This window comes from Mesocricetus auratus, unplaced genomic scaffold (assembly GCF_017639785.1).
Source record: "Mesocricetus auratus isolate SY011 unplaced genomic scaffold, BCM_Maur_2.0 Super-Scaffold_100026, whole genome shotgun sequence".
NCBI classification, from domain to species: Eukaryota; Metazoa; Chordata; class Mammalia; order Rodentia; family Cricetidae; genus Mesocricetus; species Mesocricetus auratus.
This window is the reverse complement of record NW_024429207.1, coordinates 27,909,807-27,933,517: the sequence shown is the minus strand read 5'-3', so window position 1 is coordinate 27,933,517 and position 23,711 is coordinate 27,909,807. Positions and strand designations below refer to the sequence as shown.

General features: G+C 46.3%; 2 protein-coding genes across 3 annotated transcripts in view; both read right to left on the bottom strand.

The window, feature by feature from the left end:
* Gpat4 (glycerol-3-phosphate acyltransferase 4) overlaps positions 1-856 on the bottom strand; it is a 34,718-nt gene extending 33,862 nt beyond the window's left edge. The window contains exon 1 of the mRNA XM_005066553.4: positions 770-856. The gene's annotated coding sequence lies outside the window, so the exon portion shown is untranslated. The remainder of the gene's footprint in view (positions 1-769) is intronic.
* Positions 857-13,360: 12,504 nt separating this feature from the next.
* Positions 13,361-22,151, bottom strand: Gins4 (GINS complex subunit 4). Of its 2 annotated transcripts, none has more exons than XM_005066556.4 (8): positions 21,951-22,151; positions 21,503-21,616; positions 19,330-19,416; positions 17,462-17,575; positions 16,054-16,151; positions 15,833-15,921; positions 13,792-13,882; positions 13,361-13,718 (listed from the first exon to the last, which is right to left on the bottom strand). In XM_005066556.4, the coding sequence occupies exons 2-8, from the start codon at positions 21,596-21,598 to the stop codon at positions 13,622-13,624; spliced, it is 672 nt and encodes a 223-aa protein (XP_005066613.1). In that variant the 5' UTR covers positions 21,599-21,616; positions 21,951-22,151; the 3' UTR covers positions 13,361-13,621. The 2 variants fall into 2 exon arrangements, with proteins under 2 accessions (XP_005066613.1, XP_021080781.1); XM_021225122.2 differs by having other exon boundaries at positions 21,503-21,603.
* Positions 22,152-23,711: the final 1,560 nt, after the last annotated feature.

The window sequence follows — 23,711 nt, the reverse complement described above, 5'->3', positions numbered from 1 at the left end:
CGATAGCAAGCTCGGAGAGCTGAGTATGGATCGGAACCATTTCACACACATTTTTCTATAACTGCTGGGCCACCAAAGTTACACCCAAGTAAGACGGAAAGTGAGTAAATAGTAAAACTTTCAGGCAGGAGCGAGAGCATGGGACCAAGGTGAAAGGCAGGAGTCTGGGGTAGGAAAAGAGGCGGACGCGGTGGCTCGGCCAAGTGAGCTAGAGCCCAGGACTGCCCCTGGGATGACGGGAGGGAGGGGCAGACCCGAAAAAGAAAAATGTGAGCCCAGCCAGGGGGAAAGGGTGCATTCCAGGGGGAAACCACCGGTGGGGGCGTTTCCACGTGATCTAACGCCCGGTTCTCCGCCACGTTCCTCAGCTCAGAGCCTCGCAGGGCCGAGGCGGCCAGCGGGAAGAGAAGCGGGCTGAGGAGAGGAGCGGGGCGGCTGAGGTGCAGAGAGAAGGGCCGGATGAGGAGAGGGGAGGATGAGGAGAGGAAAGAGGAGGGCCGGATGAGGAGACAAGAGGAGAGCACGGCGGGCTAGGAGTGGGGCGAAGAGAAGAGGGCCGGTGAGGAGGAGAGGGAGGGAGGAGCGGGCGGCTGAGGAGAGCAGAGGGAGAAGGGCCGGATGAGGAGACAGGAGGCAGCAGGGCGGGCGAGCGGGAAGACGCTCGGGCCGCCCGGCAGCGGCTGCCCCACCGGCCGGACCCCGGACAGCGACCCCCAACCCCGCGCCCCGCGCCCGGCCGGTCCGTCAGGAACACGTCCCTCCAACTCACCGGCCGTGAGGCTCGGCTCCAGTCCTCGCCGACTGTCGCTCCCGCCCTGCCCTGCCCTGCCCTGCCCGCCGCCGGCCCAGGCCTACGTCAGAGCGTGCGCACGCCCGCCCGCCTTTGTCTACGCCGCTCGACGTGGTCCCCCCTCGCCCCGCCCACCCTGGCGTCAAGCGCACTCGCGCATGTGCAGTCCTCGGGAGGACGGGGCGCGGGAGGGGCGAAGGCAGGGGGTGGGGCGCAGGCGACGCCCGCCTCCCGCCGCTGCCTATAGGCCTGCGATGAGCCTTTCCCCGCCCCCGCGGTAGCCCCGCCCCCGGCACCAATGCTCTGTGGCCCGCCCGCTTTCCCGTCCAGGCATGGTCGTGGGAGAGAGGGGAAGGAGCCCAGAACAGCAAGGTTTGTTTACTGAAGCGTGTGGGACTTCGTGTCCAGTGAGGTTCGGGGCTGGCTAGCCACCAAATGTTAGCGGCCACCCCAGTGCCGCCGGTCCTGTCCGAGTTGCTCTTGATACACTGAGAAAGGCAAGGGCTTGGCTGGTTGGCCAGCTGCACTTCAACTCAGCCTCCGTTCTAACTAATCTCTCTTCAGACCTGAAACTCCTAATTCAGGCTGGTTTCCCCGACCTGGGTCTGAAGAGAAGAAAGGAGTGTGTGTATGAGGTTAGGGGCGCCTCTCCCTTTCTTCCTTCCTTCCTTCCTTCCTTCCTTCCTTCCTTCCTTCCTTCCTTCCTTCCTTCCTTTTCCTGACAACGTCCTGTAGTACAAACTTGCCCCAAACGCTGAGGTGACACATGACGTTGAACTTCTGGACCTACTGATATCACCTCCCAAGTGCTGGGGGAAAAAGGTGCTGGGGATGGAACTCAGGACTTCATGCATGCTAAAATAAGCCCTCGACCAACTGAACTACCTTCCCGGCCTCCAAGTTTCTTGCGTTTATTTAATTCCTACAGAACTAAGCCCTTTCCCTAATTCAGGACTTAAACCTTTCCACCTTTCGATTTCTTCTTGCCAAAGAAATGTTTACACAACTCCAGTATGTTAAGTATGTAACAGATATACAAGGCATATTTATTGATAGGTGCATATAGTTTTAGTTTTACTATTACTACCTGTTAGGAATAGTGGCAGGTGGCCCTGGTCCCACACTGTTGGGTTTTCCTCTTGGCCCGTGACCTTTCTAGTCTTGTCCTAATGGCATACTGTTATACTCAGCCCTCATTTGAAAAGCAGCTTGTCACAGCAAGTGGGAATTAACAAAGACCCACAGTTAGACAGTGGGGTGGGGGGAGGCAGAGAGTTCACAGCAGGTCTAAATGGGTCAGTCTTCTTCATCAAACCTGTCCCCCCAAAGCTCAGGGATCCATGTTGAATAGGAAGCAGAAGATGGTAGGAGCTACAGGCGGTGGGTGACTCCAAAGAAACAGTGTCTTTCAGGACTGACACACATAGGAACTCACAGACTGTGACAGCATGCCCGGGACCAGCTCTGGCTCAAACCAGACAAAAACTCCAGCACGGTAAAGGGGAGTTGGATACAGAACTTCACCCCTAACGAAGAAGCTCTCTGTAAATGAGTCTCACTGGGTATATTAACCACATCTCAGGGCAGGCCCAGTGCCCAGGAGTAGTTAACTAAACAAAATGAGCTCCATGTTTTGTGTTTTAACTTTTTGTTTCGGCATATTTTCTGGTCATTTGCTTGTTTTTTTTTTTGTTTTTTTTTTTTTTGTTTTTGGTTTTTCGAGACAGGGTTTCTCTGTATTGTTTTGGAGGCTGTCCTGAAGTCTTTTGCTTGTTTAATTTTTGCTTTTGTGGATCCTTTTTTTAAAGAGAGAAAGAACAAAGTTGGGTGTGGAGGGTGGTGGAGAGATCTGGGAGGAGTTGAGGGAGGGGAAGGAACACAACAAAAATAGATTGTAAAAATTATTTTAAAAAGCCGGGCGTTGGTAGTGCACGCCTTTAATCCCAGCACTGGGGGGAGGGGGCAGAGGCAGGCGGATCTCTTGTGACTTGTAGACCAGCCTGGTCTACAAGAGTGAGTTCCAGGACAGCCTCCAAAGCCACAGAGAAACCCTGTCTTGAAATAACAAAAACAAAAGTCAGAAATTTTTTGCCTGGGGGGTGCGGGAGGAGGCCAGGGAGAGGGACCTGGGATTGACATGTAAAACAAGCTATTTAAAATTAAAATAAAAAAAAAAGAAATGTTTTGCCTGCTTGTTCTGTGGTTGAGAAGTGGTGGAACTTAGGAAGAGACTGATGGAAGTTAACCATTCCTCATCCCTTTCCTGGCCAGCAGGACTTAGGCAGATTTGTCTTCCTCACTACTTACCATGGTGCTCTGCTACTCTGCAGACCACAGCAATGGAGCCTGTTAAAGACTGAAAACTAGGACTGGAGAGATGGCTCAGTGGTTAAGAGCACTGACTGCTCTTCCAGAGGACCCGGGTTCAATTCTCAGCACCTACATAGTAGCTCAAGGGACTTAAAAAAAAAAAAAAGACTGAAAACCCTGGAGCTGTGAGCCCAAATAATAAACCTTTCTGCATATAAATGGCCCAAAATAAATCTTTCTTACTCATAAGATCATCACAGATCACAATAACAGCTTAAAATACCCCACAAACTGGCTAAGCACATAAACACACCTGAAACACGTGTTTGAATACGTGCAAAAGCTTCAGAGATCCAAAAGCCTTTCGCCCACAGAGAGACCTTGAGTTGGAGTAACATTTCAACCAGTTAGAAATGGAAACAATCCACCAATCAATCAGATTACTTAACTCAGTTGGGAAACAGCCATCTGGATAAGCACTACCTTGTGAATGCTGTCTGAAGAGCTCAACATCATGCCTTTTTCCCCCTTTACAAACACTGGGGGCAGGGAAAGGTAACTGATTTTCTGAGTTGGAGGTACTAGCTTGGCCACACTACTTAATTGGCTGTGGAAATGCCTAAGCGCTTGTATCTGCAAATTTGTACCTATGGGGGGGGAAGATAAGATCGTGCCTAGTTGGGTGCCGTGTCTCAACCTATGATCCCAGCACTGGGGGAGGATGATCAAGAGTTCCTGGCAGCTTGAGCCACATAGGTACCTTGCCTCCTAACCCCCAAAATGTAAAGAAGGAAGGCTGGCTGCATTAACTGACCACTGTGTGACGAAAGAAACGGTAATAAATATATTTATAGTGCACATGGCTGACAAAGAATAACTATGTACATGATATAAAGCACTCATTCTACAGCTATCATTTGTGAACAAGTGTACAGGGCATTCAATGTAGCAGTGGTTATTGTAGCAAAAGTCTGGAAACAATCCCAAGTGACTGGTCAACTCAACTATGGTTATTCAGGTAATAAAATTCCATGTAGCTGAAAAAGAGACCCAAGATCCCATCTTTGTTCCCAACTGGTCAGATCTTGAGGAAGATGTGCTATTAGGAAGAACAATGAGAAAAGAAAATTAAAAAAATAAAAGTTGTTACATTTTGTGTAGATGGAAAAGTATAGTTTTTATAATAAAATTAAGATGAAGTTACATTGTTAGGAGTTACTGATTTTCTTTGCTCCACAGAGTCAGAGAGTCACTTAGTGAAGTCAACTGAGTGGTAAGGCCCAGCATTGATGACCAAATAATGGAGTTAGGTAAGCTTATTTCCCATAAGGCTTCCAAGTTGCTCATGGAGAGCAAAACCTGGGGTCTTAGTTAGGGCTTCTATTGCCGTGAAGAGACACCATGACCACTGCAACTCTCATAAAGGAAACATTTCATTGGAGCTGGCCTACAGTTCAGAGGTCCAGTCCATTGTTGTCATGGCAGTATGGCAGGTAGACATGATGCTGGAGAGGTAGTTCAGAGTTCTACATCTGGATTGGCAGGCAGCAAGAAGAGTGACACTGGCCTGACTTGAGCATCTGTAACACTCCCAGTGACACTTCCTCTAGTTAGGCCACACCCACTCCAATAAGGCCATTCCTAATAGTGCCATTCCCGATGGATCAATGGGGAGTTTCATTTGAACCACCACATCTGGCTCCTGCAATTAGCAATGTGTAGAGAAATCTAGTCCTATTAAATATTGAGTAGAGAAATCCAGTGTCAGTGACAACCCTTCCCACTGACTCCAGCCTTATTTTTTTTTTTTTCAAGACAGGGTTTCTCTGTATTGTTTTTGGAGGCTGTCCTGGAACTTGCTCGGTAGACCAGGCTGGCCTCGAACTCACAGAGATCTGCCTGTCTCTGCCTCCCGAGTGCGACTCCAGCCTTATTAAAAAACAAAGCAGTAGTCCTCAGGCTGTGCGGCTATTTGTCCCTTTTCTCCACTTTTATTTTGATAAAACAGCTGATTCCCACCCTGGTCTGACCAATCTTTTTGTTGTTATTTTGGTTTTCTTGAGACATGGTTTCTCTGTGTAGCTTTGGATCTTGGAACTTGCTCTGTAGACCAGGCTAGCCTCAAACTCACAGAGATCACCTGCCTCTGCCTCCTGAGTGCTGGGATTAAAGGTGCACTCCACCACAACCTGGTGGTTTAGCCAATCTTAATCACAGCCATTAGTTTTAGGGTATATGAGCCCAAACGGGCAGTCACTGGGACCTTAAAGCAGGAATCAAGAGCTGGTACAGAGGTACACACCTACAAGCCTAGCAGGAGGGTAATGAATTCAAAGCCAATCTTGATGACACAGTGCCGCCACCTTGTACAAAAAAAAAAAAAAAAAAAAAAAAAGCAACAAACCAACAACAAAACAAAGAACACCTGGGATTAGGAGCTGACGCAGTAAACTGCAGGAGGTAAGTCAACAGCCTATACCTGTAAGGGAATCAGGACGCAACAGAAGAGTGAACAGGGATGGTGTGCCCGTTCCTTTCCCACCCATGATAAAGTACAGGATGCAGTGACAAGGGAAGCACCGTTTATTTTTGTTCGTAGTTCCAGAGGGTACAGGCTGTCCTGGTAGGGAAAGAAAGGTGGCTGGCTTGGTGTGGGTGGTGACGTAGCGCCCTACAGCGAAGACATCTTGGTAGCTTAGGAAGCAGAGAGCTCTGGAGTGGAACCAGGGTTAGGCTACACAGTGAAAGGCTCCCCACCTGGAACAGTCTGCCTCTCCCAGCCATGCCTCGATGGTCCACAATTATTTAACCCAACACCAAAGTGGAACCAAGTGTGCAGACATGAGCCTGGCGTCCATTCTGCAGTCTCTTTCTCCCTCCCCTCCCCTTCCCTGTCCTCCCCTTCTCCTCCTCCTTCCTTCCTCCTCCTTCCTCCTCTCTCTCTCTCTCTCTCTCTCTCTCTCTCTCTCTCTATATATATATATATATATATATATATATATATATATATATATATATATATATATTTGAGATTCCCAAAAGTGATTCAGTTTAAAGCCTTTCAGAACTCCCAACTCTTTTAGCACAAATCCCAGACTCTGCAGTTCAGTAAATCACTCTTTAAATGTCTGGATCTCCTTAAGTCTACCATACAAGACAGACACTGCCTCTCCACACACCAGTCTCATTTATGACTTTCCAGGCTCAGTTCTTTGGCACCGTCTCCTCTTGGATCCCGTGGCTTCCCAGGCAGCCTTCTTTCCTGACTCCTCCTCCAGCGTTCCAACCTTGGACTAAAGCCCTCTTTGGGGACATTTCTGTGGTTCTTACAGTCTTGGAGTCCTTCCTATGTCCTTTCATAACTCTATCCTCCTTCACCTTTGCAAGAACATAATATTCCGTGACTTTTGTTGGTTTACCCTACGAGCCTCTCAGCTGCTTTCAGCCAGGGGCTTTGTCTCTAAATGTACATATCGAGGTTTGGAAATTGATACCCCCCCCCAACCTGGCATCCTGACATGCTGAGTACTCTGAGCTAAAAGGTTGGAAGGTCTTAGAAGCAGCTCAAAAGCAAAGTCCCCTTGCACGTCTCCTTTCTTTCTCTCCTGAAGTCAGCCAAGGAAATTATAATTTTTCCTCTTAAGGTGGAACTTAGAAACTACAAGGCACTTTTTCTCAAAGCAAAGCATATAATCTACAAAGGTCACTTTCTATTCTGAAGACCCTCATTCCACAGTGGTCCTTGCACCGACTGTGAGGCTGGAGTGACAAGTGCCTTTACCCCTTCATCCGCTAAGTCACCCCCCCACTTATATTTCATGAAATGGCCTATAGTCCGGGTTCATATTGTCTTTGTTTGTTTTTTACTGATTTCTCCACAGGGTATCCCTGGCTGTCCTGGAACTAGCTCTGTACACCAGGCTGGCCTCAAACTCAGAGTTCAGCCTGTGCCTCCTGTGTGCTGTGATTAAATAAATGTGTGTTCCACTAATGCCTGGCATTTTTTTTTCCTTTTCTTTTTCAAAACAGTCTCACCATGTAGCCTTGCTTAGCCTGGAACTTGCTATATTATAGACCAGGCTGGTCTTGAACTCAGAGATCTATCCACCTGCCTTTGCCTTCAGAGTAATGGAATTAAAGGTGTACAACACCACACCTAGCATAAATTGCTTATTATTACATTTTCAAAAGTGAGAACTTCTGATTAATAAAGTTCATCCAAGCTACTGTGTATTTATTAATATTTATTTCCCCCTAAATAAGAGCTTTTTAAAGCAAATATGTAGATATAAAAACAATTTATCATGCTCATGGCCTTGGGTTCACTCTCCAGCACCACAGAAACAGAAAATAAAAGACATACAACAGGTTAGGAGTGACAGTGCAGAGCTCTGTCAGGAAAAACTGGACATAACAGTGAACACTAAGTAGTCTGGGTCCCTGGTGAGAGACCAGAAGGGAACCCATAGGTCTCTTGCCTGGTAGAATAAAGTATTAAAAATGACTTGTACTAAATTTAGAAAATTGTTATACAGATTCTCATATAGAAAACAATGGAAAATATATCTGAAAATTTAATTCTAATTTTGTGGTACTTTTTTTTTTTTTTTTTTTGGTTTTACGAGACAGGGTTTCTCTGTATTGTTTTGGAGGCTGTCGGTCCAGCCCGGCCTCGAACTCACAGAGATCCACCTGCCTCTGCCTCCCCAGTGCTGGGATTAAAGGCGTGCGCCACCACCGCCCGGCTTTGTGGTACTTTTTGAGAGGTGGGTCTTCCTACATCGCCCAAGCTGGTCCTTCTGCCTTGGCACCATTGTTAAAGGTGTTTATTTATAGTACTGCTTACCAATTGTATTTTTTTTTCTGAGAAAACTTAAAAACTTCAATGATTTCTTCATTCTGCTCCATTTGTTTTTAATTGTGTTTTTGTTTTGTTTTGGAGACAGGGTTTCTCCGTGTAGCTTTGGAGACTTGTAGACCAGACTGATCTCAAATTCAGAGATCCCCCTGCCTCTGCCTCTCGAGTGCTGGGATTAAAGGTGTGCTTCCCACCACCCGCCTCACTTGTTTTTATTACTCATGGTTCCCGGTTACATAAGGATATTTTTTTTTTTTTTGGTTTTTTCGAGACAGGGTTTCTCTGTATTGTTTTGGAGGCTGTCGGTCCAGCCCAGCCTCGAACTCACAGAGATCTGCCTGCCTCTGCCTCCCGAGTGCTGGGATTAAAGGCATGCGCCACCACCGCCCGGCTACATAAGGATATTTTTTTTAAGATTTATTTATTTATTACATATACAGTGTTATGGCTACATGTCAGAAGAGGGTACCAGATTGAATTGTAGATGGTTGTGAGCCAGCATGCAGTTGCTGGGAATTGAACTCAGGACCTCTGAAAGAGCAGTCAGTGCTCTTAACCTCTGAGCCATCTCTCCAGCCCCATAAGGATATTTTTATAAGTATATTTTGACTGTATGTTCACTCCCCCATGCTCTTCATAATCACACATCTATTTGTTCCCTTAGACAGTTTTGCTTCTATTTCCACGTCATATATACAAACATGCCTTTAAATGCTTATTTAAAATTTAGGAACCACAGGAGAGGAAAATGTGATTGTTTTTTTAAGACTGAATTATTTAATTCACTCAATAATTATCTCCCCTTACATCCATTTTCCTGCAATTGATGCAACTTTGTTCTTATGGATGAAAAAACTTTCGTTGTTTATAGTAGCACATGTTCTTTGTCCACCTCTGTTGTTGGACACATAGGTTGGTTCCATTAGCTACTGTGAATAGTGCTGTAATAACTACTGGTGTGGAGGTATTTCTGTGATGTGCTGTCCTGGACTCCTTCTGATTCTTACTTTTTCTATTGCTGTGAAGAGACGTGATGATCAAAGTAACTTAGGACGTATTTTGGGGCTTGTTTACAGTTTCAGAAGTTGAGTACACTCCATGACCATCATGGTGGGGAGCATGGCAGTAGGCAGGCAGACGTGGTGCTGGAGCAGCAGCTGAGCTGAGAGCTTATATCTATCTGATCCATAAGCATGAGGCAGGAGGGGGAGGGAGGGCGTGCACACAGCTGGGAATGGCATGGGCTTTTGAAACCTCAGAAAGCCCATACCACCCAATCCTTCCCAAACAGTTCCACCAAGCTGTTTTACCCTCCGAGTCCTAAGAATTTTCTATTTTTCGTGGGTCTTTTCTTTTTTTTTTTCTTTTGGTGTTTCGAGACAGGGTTTCTCTGTGGCTTTGGAGGCTGTCCTGGAACTCGCTTGGTAGTCCTGGCTGGTCTCGAACTCACAGAGATCCGCCTGCCTCTGCCTCCCGAGTGCTGGGATTAAAGGCGTGCGCCACCAACGCCCGGCTCGTGGGTCTTTTCAAGTTGACTCTGGCAGGGATGATCAGCTCATCACCCCAGAGCCTCTAGCATCTGTATTTATTTCTAGGGCAGATGTATTCTGGAACCAAAATGTCACGTCTGGTTAGGAGAGACAGAAGGCATGAAGCCCAGCTGTGCAGATATCTGTCCAGCCCAACTTGAGGTGGCACCCTGAACAAGGCAGCAATTGTTGGAGTCTACTGACATAGGCACAGGCCTGTACTGTGACACCCAGTGGCATGCACTCAGCTGCTGCTAACTCCCCAGTTAGGTCCCATCCCTTCCCCAGCAGTGACTGTATCTGGCCTGTATCCCTTCCAGCTGACTGCCAATGCTGGGGTAGTGTAGAGCAGATGCTCAGGTACAATGAAGACGAGGTGCTGTGGTCAGTCCCCAACTCAGGAGCAAAAGTTGTTGCTCCTTTTATCTTTAGAAGATGGAGATGTAATTCTTACTTCTTTCCTAAAAGCAAGAAACCATACTATTCTGACGTAGAAATAAACTTGGGGAAAAAGTAAAAAAGAGTAAAAAGAAGCAGACTGATCAACTTTCTCCAAGCTCTCTAGTTCTATTTATTACATTATTGCCAAACTAGTGAGCAACATCAAGAAGCATATAATGCTGGTTGGAGATCACAAAGTATTAAGACCTTAGAGGTGAGGATCAATTATAAAAGAGAGAGGCAGAATACCCCCTCTCTCAGCACAAGGGCCAGCTTGTTTGGGGTGGAAGGCAGACATGCCTGTAAGGAGAGTTACAAATATCTGGTACACAATCCAACATGCTATATTTAATATTAATACTAAGTTTGTCATTTTATGTGGAAATTCATGCAACCACTTCTGACATCAATTTGTCATGTGTAGTCTTCCTGCCAGCCACCTGGGCCCTGCCGTCACTGTCTCAGCCCCCAAAGAACACACAGGACACTATATTAATTATAAGTTGTTGGCCTGTTTGCTTCGTTTCTTACTGGCTAGCTCTGACTTAAGTATTTAGCCCATAATTGCTAATCTAAGTGTTTCCATGTGGTCTACTCTTACCAGAGGAAGGGTCGGGGCATGTTACTTCTCCTGCATCCTACACTGTGACTCATTGTGTCTCTCTTTCCCAGAATCCTCCTCAACTCCTAGTCCCACCTATCTTGCTTCCCTATTGGCCAACAGTGCTTTATTAACATATACACAGAAGGACTTCCCCCATCAGTTCCCTAAGGAATTTTTGTGGGATCTAAGTGAAGACAAAAGAGTAAAACTGTAGACATAAGAGATAAATTGTTAAGAGAAAGGACAACATGACCAGGACCCAATAGCCAATGGAGAACTATGCTTATTAGGGGCTACAATATGGATTAAAAGTCATCTGTGGAATGCAGCTTGCTCATTGTCCACAATGTAGAAACAAAAGCTAAGTTTCTATACTCTCAACAACTAGCCATGACTACTTGGAGCCTGACTTCCTACTGACTCAATAATGTTTTATTTGGACCCTAATTACTAATGATCCCATGGCATTTTATACAGCCTGTGCTGTAAAATTTATTACTTCTCATCATAGTGAGGTGCCTATCTATTCAAACAGAACCCCCACGACTGTCCTCAAGGTAAGACCTACGTAAGGCAGAGTAACTTTCCTTAACTGTTGCAAAAGAACTTCCTCTTCCTTTCTTGTAGTGTCAGTGTCGTGTCCCCCCCACTCCCCCAGGGCTTCTCTGTGTAGCTTTGACCAGGCTCTATAGACCAGGCTAGGCTTGAACTCACAGAGATCTGCTTGCCTCTGCCTCCCACGTGCTGGGATTAAAGGTGCACTGGGAGCCTTCTTGCAGTTCTTCAATGTCTCAATTATGACCCTTGCAAATTCCTTTTACCCACCCATGTCTTCTAAGCTTGTTTCTTATGACGTAAGATATCTGCTGAATGCACATTAATCGCCTTTACTCCTTCCTCTTCTGGACGCAACTGATAACAAAGCTTTTCCGAGAAAACAGGACAATAAAAAATCATTTGGGCTGGGATCAATTTGGGCACCAAGTTATAGCTCTAAGAGAACTTAAAACTTCCTCTTGCCGGGCGTTGGTGGCGCACGCCTTTAATCCCAGCACTCGGGAGGCAGAGGCAGGCGGATCTCTGTGAGCTTGAGGCCAGCCTGGTCTACTGAGCGAGTTCCAGGACAGCCTCCAAATCAATACAGAGAAACCCTGTCTCGAAAAACCAAAAAAAAAAAAAAAAAAAAACTTCCTCTCATATCAAAGCTTACAACCCTAGAAACTTCTTTTCTTTTAGTTGTCTAAGTTGTAGGTCAGTCTACTTTCTTATTGGTACAATCTCATGTCTTTATGCTTATAACCAAAGTGTTTTGTTAAGCCTTACTATGTTTCCGGGAGGAAAGAGGGAAAAAAGAAAGCTTGGTGAAACCCAGGACAGGCATCACTCTACCAGTGAACTTACACTCTTAACCCTATGATTTAGCTAAGTTTCTTGCATAATTGTACAAGCTTACAACAAAGGATGATGTAATTATCTGATGAAAACATCTGTCATGATTTTAGTGGTAAGTTTCTAACCCTAAGGCAAAATACTATGAAAGAAAAAAGTAAAATCTTTCCACTTGGTTTTGAAATGCAAACTCCCCTTTATTAGAAGTCTAAGCAAGCTATGAAGAGAAGCCAGTAACTGCTCCTCCATGGCCTCTGCTTCAGTTCCTGCCTCCAGGAGATTCTGCCCTGATTTTCATCAAATGGTGAACTTGGTTGTGGAAGTTCAAGCAAGCAAAAGAAATCACTTCCTCCCCAAGCTGCTTTTGGTTTTATTGCAGCAATATACTGCAAGCTTTGGACAGCCACAAATCTGGCCACTCTGGTACATCACCCTAATTATCTGCAAGGGACAAAGAATATTTAATTCAGGGTTGTTACATCAGCTAGGTCCATCAGCTGTGCCTAGCTCACGGTCTGCTCCATACACGTTTGTTTATTTAATGCAGGGGACAGAGCTACTCTGGAGGATGCAACTTACTAGATAATGTCACACGTTTTTGCCTTTATCTATAGGGTTCTCTTGGCAGTGACAGAAATTTCACTGGCTTACTCTGATCATGTTGTGTAAGTGAAAATCTGCATTATCACAAAGAGACTGGTTGGGAATGGAAGTGCATGTCTTTAATGCCAAAGCAGGGAGGTAGAGACAGGTGCATCTTTGGGTTCAAACCCAGCCAGGTCTATATAGTGAGTTCCAGGATAGACAGAACTACCCTGTCTCAAAATCAGTACCAAAATAAGTAAATGAATGAATAAGTAAATAAAAAGGAAGAAAGGAAGAAGAGACTGAACACAGGCTGCTTTTACTCATAAGCTGTCTTCCCTGCAGGTGTTAAGCTGTTCACATTAGGTCATTCTATCCTCAGACACTGCTGAGGTCCCTACTTAGGACAGTTAATAATGATGATGCTCTGTTCAGAGGCTGGACCAGAGACAGCCAGATGGCCTGACGCCTTGCCAGGCAAAGCTGAATAAGGCACAGGGAGAAACTACTTCATTAGAATGTAAGCTAAGAGCTGTTCAAAGATGACTCCTACCGCAAGTCTGACATTTAACAGTGGCTTAGCTAGTTGTGACTTTCTTCAGTTATGCATGATGGAAATTTGTGTTAAGTCCAGTATCTGAAGTTCCAAAACATTAGGCCATACATTTAATGATGCATAGAAGCAGACCGTAACTGTTTGCTTTAATCTGCTTATGATCTTCTACCAGAAAAGCTAAAGGAATTCTCTTGTTATTATCAACCTATGCCCAATCCATCTCCCACCATGGCAGGCCGAAGAACCCTCTTCATGACCTTTCCTGAGCTCAATAAATAGTAGAAAAAGAAAAGGAACACACCTGACAGTCCATTTATTTGCTGTGTATACAAGCAGAGCGATGGCCCCATCTGCTGGTGCTGGCTAGAACAGTAGGGAGTTAGGAGAAGGGTATGGTAAAGGGAATCCACATTGATTCTTTTTCTGTGGCCAAGTAGTCCGCACATTGCTGAGGAAAGCCTACTGTATGGAACGTGACTCCATTATTCTTAGACACAAAAGGAAATAGGGTTTCTAATGTTGTCCATGATTCCACATCCTCAGGCCTGTTTGTGCTGTTTTATATTAACTGAACTGCTCCAGAAGCAACAAGAGGTGCGATGGTTTTGTATCGGATCAAGTGCTGTGAGCCCTCCTCCAAGTCAATAACATAGTCTCTGAAAGAGAAGGACACGTTTTATGCACAGAGCTTAGCGCCATCTCCAGGGGGAAGCCACACATGCCACTCACCTCTGCTCATCTGCTTCTGGTTCTACTAGGATGTTTTCTTGTCGTTCTTTCACTCTCAGAAACACATATGAGTCTAGGTCTGGTTTGGGAACTGCCAGGAAAAGACAAAAACAGCTAACATGACAGAAACCACTAGAGTTAATCTACTGAGACTTATGATGAAGAGGGTGTTGGAACCCTTGGAACTAGAGCTACAGACAGCTCTCAAGTGCCATGTGGGTGCCAGGATTGAACCCAGGTCTTCTATAAGGGCAGCAAGTGATTTTAAGCACTGAGCCATCTCTCTAGTCCCAAGAGTTCAGTATTTAAAACAAGTTATTTCTAGAATTGTCCAGTTTGTATTTCTGGAGCATGGATGACTATAGATAGCACATCTTGCAAAGTGAAGCCCAGATGAGTATGAACCACTGCAACTCATGAAGATACAAACGAGTATTAACACATCTTTCCAGATGAGATGGGAACTGAGCCACCAGGGAAGCCTCGCATTAGTGGTATAAGCTTTCAAAAGTGGGGGGCATAGGAGCAGGTGTGCTTTTCTTCTTTTATAAGCCCAGGATTTAAAGAGGGGAAATGAAGTTGGGAATGCCACCAACAGGCCGAGACAAAAACATACACCAAGATCTAGGAATTTATACACAGGGACGCTTGGGTTACATGGTCACAGTGTTGTCTGTTGGACAAAGGAATATGGTCCTAACCTTAAGTAGTCTCTCAGTGATGAAGGCTAAGGAACTGCTGCCACCCTTCTGCCACCGCTGACCAACAATGTCAATGTGTGCCACAGCTGGGCTGTGCTTCAATGACTACTCCGCTCCTGGACTTCTTACAGCAGTTTCAGTGAAATTACTGACTTAGAATTCTACAATGTGGTATGGATCTGGTTTGTTCCAGGTCTCACAGGCTAAAGTATATGCCTTTGGAATTCATATGCGCAAGTAATAACTTCTGGTATTTGGAATGGAACTGTGGAGGAAGGCTTTTAAGAAGGTACTGACGTTTAAATGATGCTGTTCTAGGTAGGCCCTAAGTCAGTCTGATCAGTGTTTGTTAAGAAGAGATTAAAACAGAAGGGTATAGTGACTTTAAAAGAGGCCCCAGGGCTGGAGATGGCTCAGAGGTTAAGAACACTGACTGCTCTTCCAGAGGTCCTGAGTTCAAATCCCAGCAACCACATGGTGGCTCACAACCATCTACAATTCAATCTGGTGCCCTCTTCTGGTATGTAGGCAGAACACTGTATATGTAATAAATAAATAAAAGATAAATCTTAAAAAAAAAAAAAGGCCCCAATGCTTGCTTCTTCCCTTTGTCCATGCAGGACACAAAGGGGACAAGTTCCTACTAGACACTAAGTCTAGTGCTTTGATTTTAGACATCCAACAAGCAAAACTGGGAGCTGTTCAAATGTGCTAGGACTGTTCCATGCTCCTGGTGCAGCATACATGCCAGGGCAAGAGATGAGGGCACCACTGTGTGGCCTGGGTACACTGAGCTCAGTAACCCAGGTAAGACCTGGTCCCCTGGAGACAGGTTTGATGATTTGGTTTGGCAGTTTTATCCCACTAGATTCAACTACAGGGAGCCATGAAGCCGAGGGATGTGGATCTCACTGACAACACAAAAGCTCGGCCGGCCGATCTTTACAACAGAGCTGAAAAGCCCTTTCTAGAGGCAGAAAACTGTTTCTACCTCCTTTGTAGCTACCACATTCTAAATCCTAAGAAATCTGTGAGGCCTGTTTCCCTAGAGCTCAGAAGGGCCCAGGATCCTCCAAGATGCTCAGGAAGTATGTGGCTGTATCTGGAGTAGCAGCCATGAGTCCGATTCCATTTGTAGGTCACAAGGGTGAGTAATGCTGGAACAGGGACCTTGACATCTAGTTTTGATTGCCTTTATTTTTAACCAGAACCCTTCCTTTTTTCTCCTTTTAGCTGCTTCTCTGCATACTGAGTAAAGAGAGCTGACTCTCAGGTATCTGAAGATGGATGTCTGGGATGTACTTTATGGTCCTGACCTTGATCTAGAAAAGGTGGCTTACCTGCCCTCAAGAGGTCCACTTTCTGCAGGTTGGGAGGCATGTGCTTTAAGGCAACATTTTTAAGATGGGTCTCCGTGTGACCCATATACCTGGAACAAAGAAAGCCAAACGGCTGTAGTGTGCATCCACAGGAGCCGCCATGGCCACCAGGCTGAGCACCGTGGACGAAGCCCACGCTGGAATCAAGTGCAGAAGCAGCCCCACATTTCCTGTTCACTCACTCTTTGACAAAGACAAACTCCTCTGGAGAAAGGATGGAAGGCTCCCCTGCAGGTCGCATTTTCTCCTTTTCTAGGATGTGAGGGAAAAACTTCTCTATCTGTGAAGATAAATAATAAAAATGAAAACTGATCATTCTGGGTTCACATGCTTGCTTCCATGATCTCAGTGCCTTGCATATACTAGGCTAGTGCTCAGTCACTGAGCTGCACCAAGGCCCAGTCTTAGTTTGTGTGTGCCTATGCATGTTTGTGTGTGTGTGTGTGTGTGTGTTTTTGAGACATTGTTTCTCATTGTCCTGGGGCTTGCTGAATGAGGTTGTTAGTAGTTTTAAAGCTAACAAGAGCTACAGAAATTGCTCAGTGGTTAAGAGCATTTATTGCTCTTGCAAAGGACCTGGGTTCGATTCCCAGCACCCACATGACAGCTCCCAACCATCTGTAACTTCAGTTCCAAGGAATCCAGCGGGCACCAGACAAGAACACTGTGAATGGACTCAGATGCAGGCGAAACACCCACATAGGTAAAGTCAGCAGCAGCAGCGACAATAAAACTGACAAGGAGCTGAGAATGTGACTTGGCGGTAGAGCACCTGGCTAACATGTGCAAGGCCCGGGTCCCCAAGCACCAGGGGTCAGAAAAGAAAATGACACAAACAGCAAGCCTCCAAGAACTCAGAGAAAGATTGATTCCAAGTGTTGTTCATTTAAAAGTGGGAAGAGAAGTCACACCATACGACAGGGCTTACATGGGAGGATTACTGGAAGAGGAGAGAGAAGGGAGCAGAGACCGGCCCCTGAGGACAAGAGTGATGGAAAGGAGAGAAAGGGAATGGGGGGGGGGAGATACGAGAGGGAAAGAGATGGGAGGTGGGCGGGGCCCTTTTGAAAGGGAACGTGGTGAATGTGCACAGGTGCTCCTAGTGGCTGTAGCTGAGAGCATATCCTGTCAGGACCCCAAGGGCAGGCCAGTACAGATGCCTGAATACTAACACCAAGACCCCCAAAAGGAAGACAATTCACAGAGTAAACCTTTTGGCAAAGAAATTCTGAGAAAACAACTGTATCTAATGTTAAGTAAAAGAAGGGATATCATTTAATATTTAATGTACAGGTATCTTCCTAGGAGCTGAAACCCACACAAAAGCTGAAAAAAAAATATAGAATACACAGACAGAAAAATGACATTTAATTGTAAGAGTTATTACTAGAAATAAGATATAAAGCTTGGAAAACAGTAATAAGACTTAAAAAAGCTCAACATCAATACCTATAATTTTAGCTACACCTCCCAGAATGTACTCTCCTTAATCTCTGGCTTCAGTGATGCTGGGCTTAGAATATTCAGGTCCTGAACTTCTCCCCATGCTATTCAATATCCTAAATTTTACTACATTAACAGCCATCAAACCTTCATGAGTCGACACCGCAAGTAGCTGCTCAGGATATAGCGGATCCTCTCCATCTCCATTCGATGGATACTGACCTTCAGATCCCCACTTTTGGCTCTTCTGAGATTTCCTTCCTATTATAGGAGAAATTTAAATCATGATATTCAAACGCACCATAAACACTGGCAAAGTCAGGGACCCCAAGATTATGCCACTGTAAGATAACAAAGAACTCTGTTAGGTGTATAATTCAAAAGCACTCATTTTAAAGATGACCATTTGAATAGAATCTGAAAATGGTCAGCCACCAGGGCCTAGGACTTGAAACCAAGTGTGACGGAGGCAATAGGGCAGGAGCAGAGCTGTCTAAGGGAGTGTTAGAAACTAGCCTAGGGGCTGGGGAGGTCACTCAGTGGGTAAAGTACCTGCTACTGTAAGCAGGAGAACCTGGGTTTTAATCCTCAGATCCTAAGTGTAGGGCCAGATGTGGTAGTATGTCTGCAATCCCAGTACTCATGCCACACAAAGGGAGGCAGACAGGACAGTCCTGGACACTCCCAGGCCAGCTAGGCTGACATACACAGCAGTGAGCAGCTAACAGACCCTGTCTCAAGGTGGAAGGGAAAGGTTGACATCCGAAGTTTCATTATGACCTTCACACGCATGCAAACATGTGCCTGAGCATCATACACAATGCTAAAAGAACCCAACAACCCCCCGTGAGAACCTATAAAACACAGACACTGTAAATGTGCTCTGAGGTGGTAATAACCTAGGCCCTCAGCATTCCAAGCAGGTTAAAGATCTAAGAAGGAAGGGCTGTCAGGAATTATAGGAAACAGGACAGCACAGTGAACGGGAGGATACTTAGCTGCTCTGGCAAGTCCTATTAGGTAGAATGTAGACCTTAGAATGTTTTCAGGAAGCTGACATGCTGGTACTTATAGGAACTCTTGGGTTGGAGAGGGCTTGGTGGTTGGCAGTACAGGCTCTTTTTGCAGAGGACTCAGGTCTGGTGCCTAGCACCCACAGAGCAGCTAATAACTACTATTTGTAACCTCAGCTCCAGGGAATCTGATGCCCTCTTATGGGCTTTGTAGGCACCAGGTATCCATGTACCACATACACATGCAGGCAAACATCCATACACGTAACAGTGAAATAAAACATTTTATGGAACCTCTTTAGTTTATAAACACAGATGAACAATTTTGGCTGTCATCTTACCGCATCTGGAATCAACTAAAACCCAAGCAGCTGGGCACACCTGTGAGGCATCTCCTTGATATTATGTGAGATGGAAAGACTGATCTTACATTCTGTGGGCAGCCTACATGGAAGCCGGGCAGTGCTGGCACACGCCTTTAATCCCAGCACTTGGGAGGCAGAGGCAGGTGGATCTCTGTGAGTTCGAGGCCAGTCTGGTCTACAGACCGAGTTTCAGGTTCTAGGACAGGCTCCAAGCTACATAGAGAAAGAAGGAGGGGGAAAAAAGCACACGGGAAAAGGAAGCTCTTGCACTTTGCCTGCTTGTCCTCGCTCTCAATGGCAAATTCATCTACCCTGCTGCTGAGGCATTCCTTCCCTAGTAATAGGACTCCAACCTATCCTGAAGTTCAGCTGAGACACACATCCAATCGGAGTGAACTATTTACTATCAGATTCTTGGCCTTTCTGTTGGGAGTCAGACCACAGCCTGTAAGCCACTGTAATAAATGCCCCCATACGTATATTCACTCTTTCAGTTGTATATTCAATACAGTTGGAACTTCTTTTAAAGCACTGGGCTGAGTCAACCAAAGACTTGCTATCAAAGCACATTTCATTACGCTGCCCAAATGCTGTTAGCTTTCTCTTCCTCCATAACCCGGAGACAAGGAACTCTTACCATGTGTTCTAGCTGTTCCATGACACACTCGACAATTTCAGGCTTGCTCTCCAGGAGCTCAGGGGCAAACTTTTCATTCATCCATGCCTATAAACCAACACGGGGAAAATGAGTGACACCATGGAGCAAAACAACCTAGAGACGGCTCACGGGCCCATGCACATGACACGTGTCTCCCACAGAAGACTATCAGAAGAGAGCCAGCTCCTTGGTTCTGTCCTCACAACCACAAAATCAAAAATTCCTGCTGTAATTCTTTTTTTCTTTTTTTTTGGTTTTTTTGAGACAGGGTTTTTCTGTGGCTTTGGAGGCTGTTCTGGAACTCGCTTGGTAGTCCAGGCTGGTCTCGAACTCACAGAGATCCTCCTGCCTCTGCCTCCCGAGTGCTGGGATTAAAGGCGTGCACCACCAACGCCTGGCTCCTGCTGTAATTCTAACTCAGTGCCTGCAAGTGTGACTGTTTGGAAAAGGGTTTTAAGGAGGTGAGGGTGCTACAGTGAGCTCATTAGGATGGGATCTAATTCAATGTGACTGGCCTCTTTTTCAGAAAACAATATTTTATCACAGACACAGCCAAGAGGGTAGACCAAGTGAAGTCACAGGAGAGAGTCGCCAGCAAGCCGAGGAGAGAAGCCCCAGAAGAAACCAACCATGCAAGCACAGTGATCTCAGCCTCTTAAATGCAAAAATAAATCTCTTGGTAAACCACTCAATCTGTGCTTGGTTACATAGTCCCACAAACAAGTACAATCACTGGAGCGAGAAACGCTGCATTGCAGGAAATCTCTTAAACCTATTATTTAAAATAGATCTTCCCCTTTCCTTTTCTCCCTCCAACCCCTCCCATATCCCCCAACTCCCTCTCAAATTCTTTTTATTTATTTTACATATGTATGAAAATAAACACATAACCACAACCTGCTTAGTTCATTTAGTGTTGCTTTTAGGACTGCCCTTTGGTACTGGATAACCGTTTAGGGACGTCATCCTCAAGGACTAATTCTCCCTCGCTCTCTAAGCAGTTGTTGATTGCCTGCAGCTAACTGAGTGGTGGGGGCCTTGTGAGATCTCCTCCATTCCGTTGGGATGTCAGCTGGTGTTGTCATTCATTGTTCAGGTCTTGTTTAAACAGCCATATTACTGAGCTGTCATGGGCTTCCCTGTCATATTCAGAAGACACTCGCACAGCAGATCTCCTGGTCCTCTGGCTCTGACAGTCTTTCTGCTCCCCCTTCTTTGATATTCCCTGAGCCTGAAGGGCAGGGGCTATGTTGTAGACATATCCATTGGAGCTGGGCACCCCATCATCAGCTGTTCTATAAACACCAGTCAAGAGTATATGCCGTACATGCCCCTGAACTTGTAGGGTGTCGCAGTGCATGCTTTTACCGACAGCACACAAGTGGCAGAAGCAGGTGATCTCTGAGAGTTCAAGGCCAGCCAATGATGCACAGTGAGTCCCTATCTCAAAACCGGCCAACCAAAAAGAAAAAACCCCAAGCATTATATATACACAAAACTACACATACAATAGCCTGTGTGTGTTTCATGAATATATGTATATGAAACCATCTCTATATAAATCCAACTTACTAGGGCTGGGTGGTGGTGGCACATGCCTTTAATCCCAGCACTCAGGAGGCAGAGGCAGGCGGATCTCTGTGAGTTTGGGGCTAGCCTGGTCTACAGAGCTAGTTTAGGACAGTTAGGGCTGTTAGAGAAACCCTGTCCCATAAATAAATAAACAAACAAACAAATAAATCTAAGTTACTACAAATAATCATTGCTATTATGACCAGAAGGTATATTGGAATTTTCTTGCTAAATAAGATACTGGGGGGGGGGCGGGGCGACACGACAGACAATAGATAACTGCATACCCCCACTACCCACATCTTTACATCCTGAGAACACCACAGTGGTGCCTTGCTTCGGGAAACGTTCTAAGTATGTCCAAAGCTGTCCTCCACTAGCCATGCTTCAGGAATGACAGGAAGAGGTTTCTTCTCGGGAATGCCCTGCTCTCTGCCTTCCTATTTTTGTGCACACGTTACATACAGTGGTTTTCAGAAATAAACCTTTGGTGTCCTTATTTCCTGGGCCCTGGTATTGCACACGTGGAGTAAGTTAAGGACTAAGAACGGGGGCTCTATTGCGGGGATGGGGGGCTTACCTGCTCCAGCCTTTCGATGAGCTCTGCAGGCGTTAGGACCACCTCCTCACTACCCTCATCGGAGTCCTGTCCATGGAGATCCAGCACCTCTGTCATCGTTTCTGAACCAGGAACCTAACGAGAATAAACCAACACTGTGCCACGTTTTCCCCATTTACTTGCAAAAGGCTTTTAGGGGAAATCACTGGCCAGGGATGGAGAACTCATAGACTAGTTTTCTGTGTTGGGCTTAGTCCCTCAAGGATTAGGTCGGTGGGCCTGGAACTAAGCACCTGCCGTAATAAACGGCAAGTGCGCCTCTTCGTCCCCAGGAGCAGTTTGTTTGTTTTGCCTTAGTGACCCAGGCACCCATTTCCGTTCAGATGTGAAACTTTCATCGCGTTGTGAGCACGGCACATCCCGTCCGCGGCTACACCTGACCTATGTCGCCCGGGCGCCACACGCTCACCTCACAGTAGGCACTTAGAGCGGCGACACTGGCTGGGAGTCGCGGGCGGAAGCTCCACCGGAGGCGGCTCCCGGGCCAAGGGCGATGCGGCTGGAGCTCCCGCGGCAACACTAACACGGACCGCTCACCGCCAACCTGACCCCGGGAGCTGCAAACCCCGCGCTCCTTTCCGAATCCCAGCGTCCACCGGAATGACGTCAGCGCGCTGGGGAGCACTAACCAATCAAGTCCCGGGGAAAGTGGACAGACGCCCCCGTTTGCCCCGCCCCCCGGAGGGCGGGCACTCGCCGCGCCCTAGAGCGTACTTCCGGAAGGCGGAGGCGAAGGCTGGGAGTGCAGTCTCAAGCCCTGACTCGCCACGTGGGGGCGCTCACTCACTACACAGCGAGGAAAGCGGGCAGTGCCGCCTGGCGGCCGACCCGTGCAGGCGCCCGCTTCCAGCTGTTAGAATTGGTTGCTTCTCCTTTGCGTGCTTTTCTCCCCAGCTCCACCACTGCATCAAATTCCCCTAATTGTTTCAATTCAGCAAGAGAAGGAAGGCAAAAATGTGTGTGTACATATCTGTATATGCGTGCGCGTGCGCGCGCGCGCGCGCGCACACATACACACACACACACATACATATATATATAAACATTTCCTGGTTGCCAGTATTTCTTTGAATTGTAGATGCTTTCCGCTTTGCTGTGTTTTGTTCTGTGCAAAATGTTACTTTGGATGTTCTAGATTTGTTTGTCTCTAGATCAGAGAACAGGGAAATTTCCTATGCCATGTTGACAGATGGGATAAAAGAGAAGGCAAGCTGTTAGACTGATATTGCCTGTATTATGATAAAAACAATTTACAGGTCTGGGTTTATAACTTAGTTGGTATAGCGTTCACTTTGTAAGCAGGAGGACCTGAGTACCAGAATTTACATAAACGAGTCGTGGCAGCATGCATTTGTAACCTCTGCACTCTACAGGCAGAGATGAGAAGATTCCTGGAATTTGTGGGCCAGTCACCAACCCAATCCGTTTCCCAGGGTGAACTTTGGCTGAAAATACTTAAGTTGGTTATGCAGTTGTGTTCTTCTCTTTTGAAACAAGAACCAGCAGCCTTAGCTATTTGGTATATTACAGTAGATCCTGTAAACAGCAGCCGCTCTAGAAACTGCCCAAACATAAGCTCGGAATGCGACCTGTGAGGCCCTGTGAATGCTGGAATCACCCTGGGTTTTTCTCTGGAGAGGGCTTCGTCTTTGACGCTGACACTGAGCGAGGAGCCCAGCTTTACCCTGGCCACTTTCTTTTATTTCACTTGTAAGCCAGGAGAAGGTACTTCCCACACTTTCTTCCTCTCCCTCTTTCCCGTATCATTCCTGGGAGTGGTGACCATTGTGGACATGGCAATTTACAGATTCACCAAGGTGGTTTGTTGTGCAATTCCCACCCCTGTAACCCCAAGTCTAACTGTTTTGTCCTAGGTGGCCTAGAAGTGGCCCTGTAGACCAAGGTGGCCTAGAACTCTATAGAGATCTGTCGGCTTCTACTGGGATTAGTCACCATACCCAATGTACAAGTTGTTGACACACACGTAGTTTTGTGGGAGCATTTTCTAGACATTTTCAAGAGTACTGAAACAGCCGGGCGTTGGTGGCGCACGCCTTTAATCCCAGCACTTGGGAGGCAGAGGCAGGTGGATCTCTGTGAGTTCGAGGCCAGCCTGGTCTACAAAGTGAGTTCCAGGACAGCATCCAAAGCTACAGAGAAACCCTGTCTC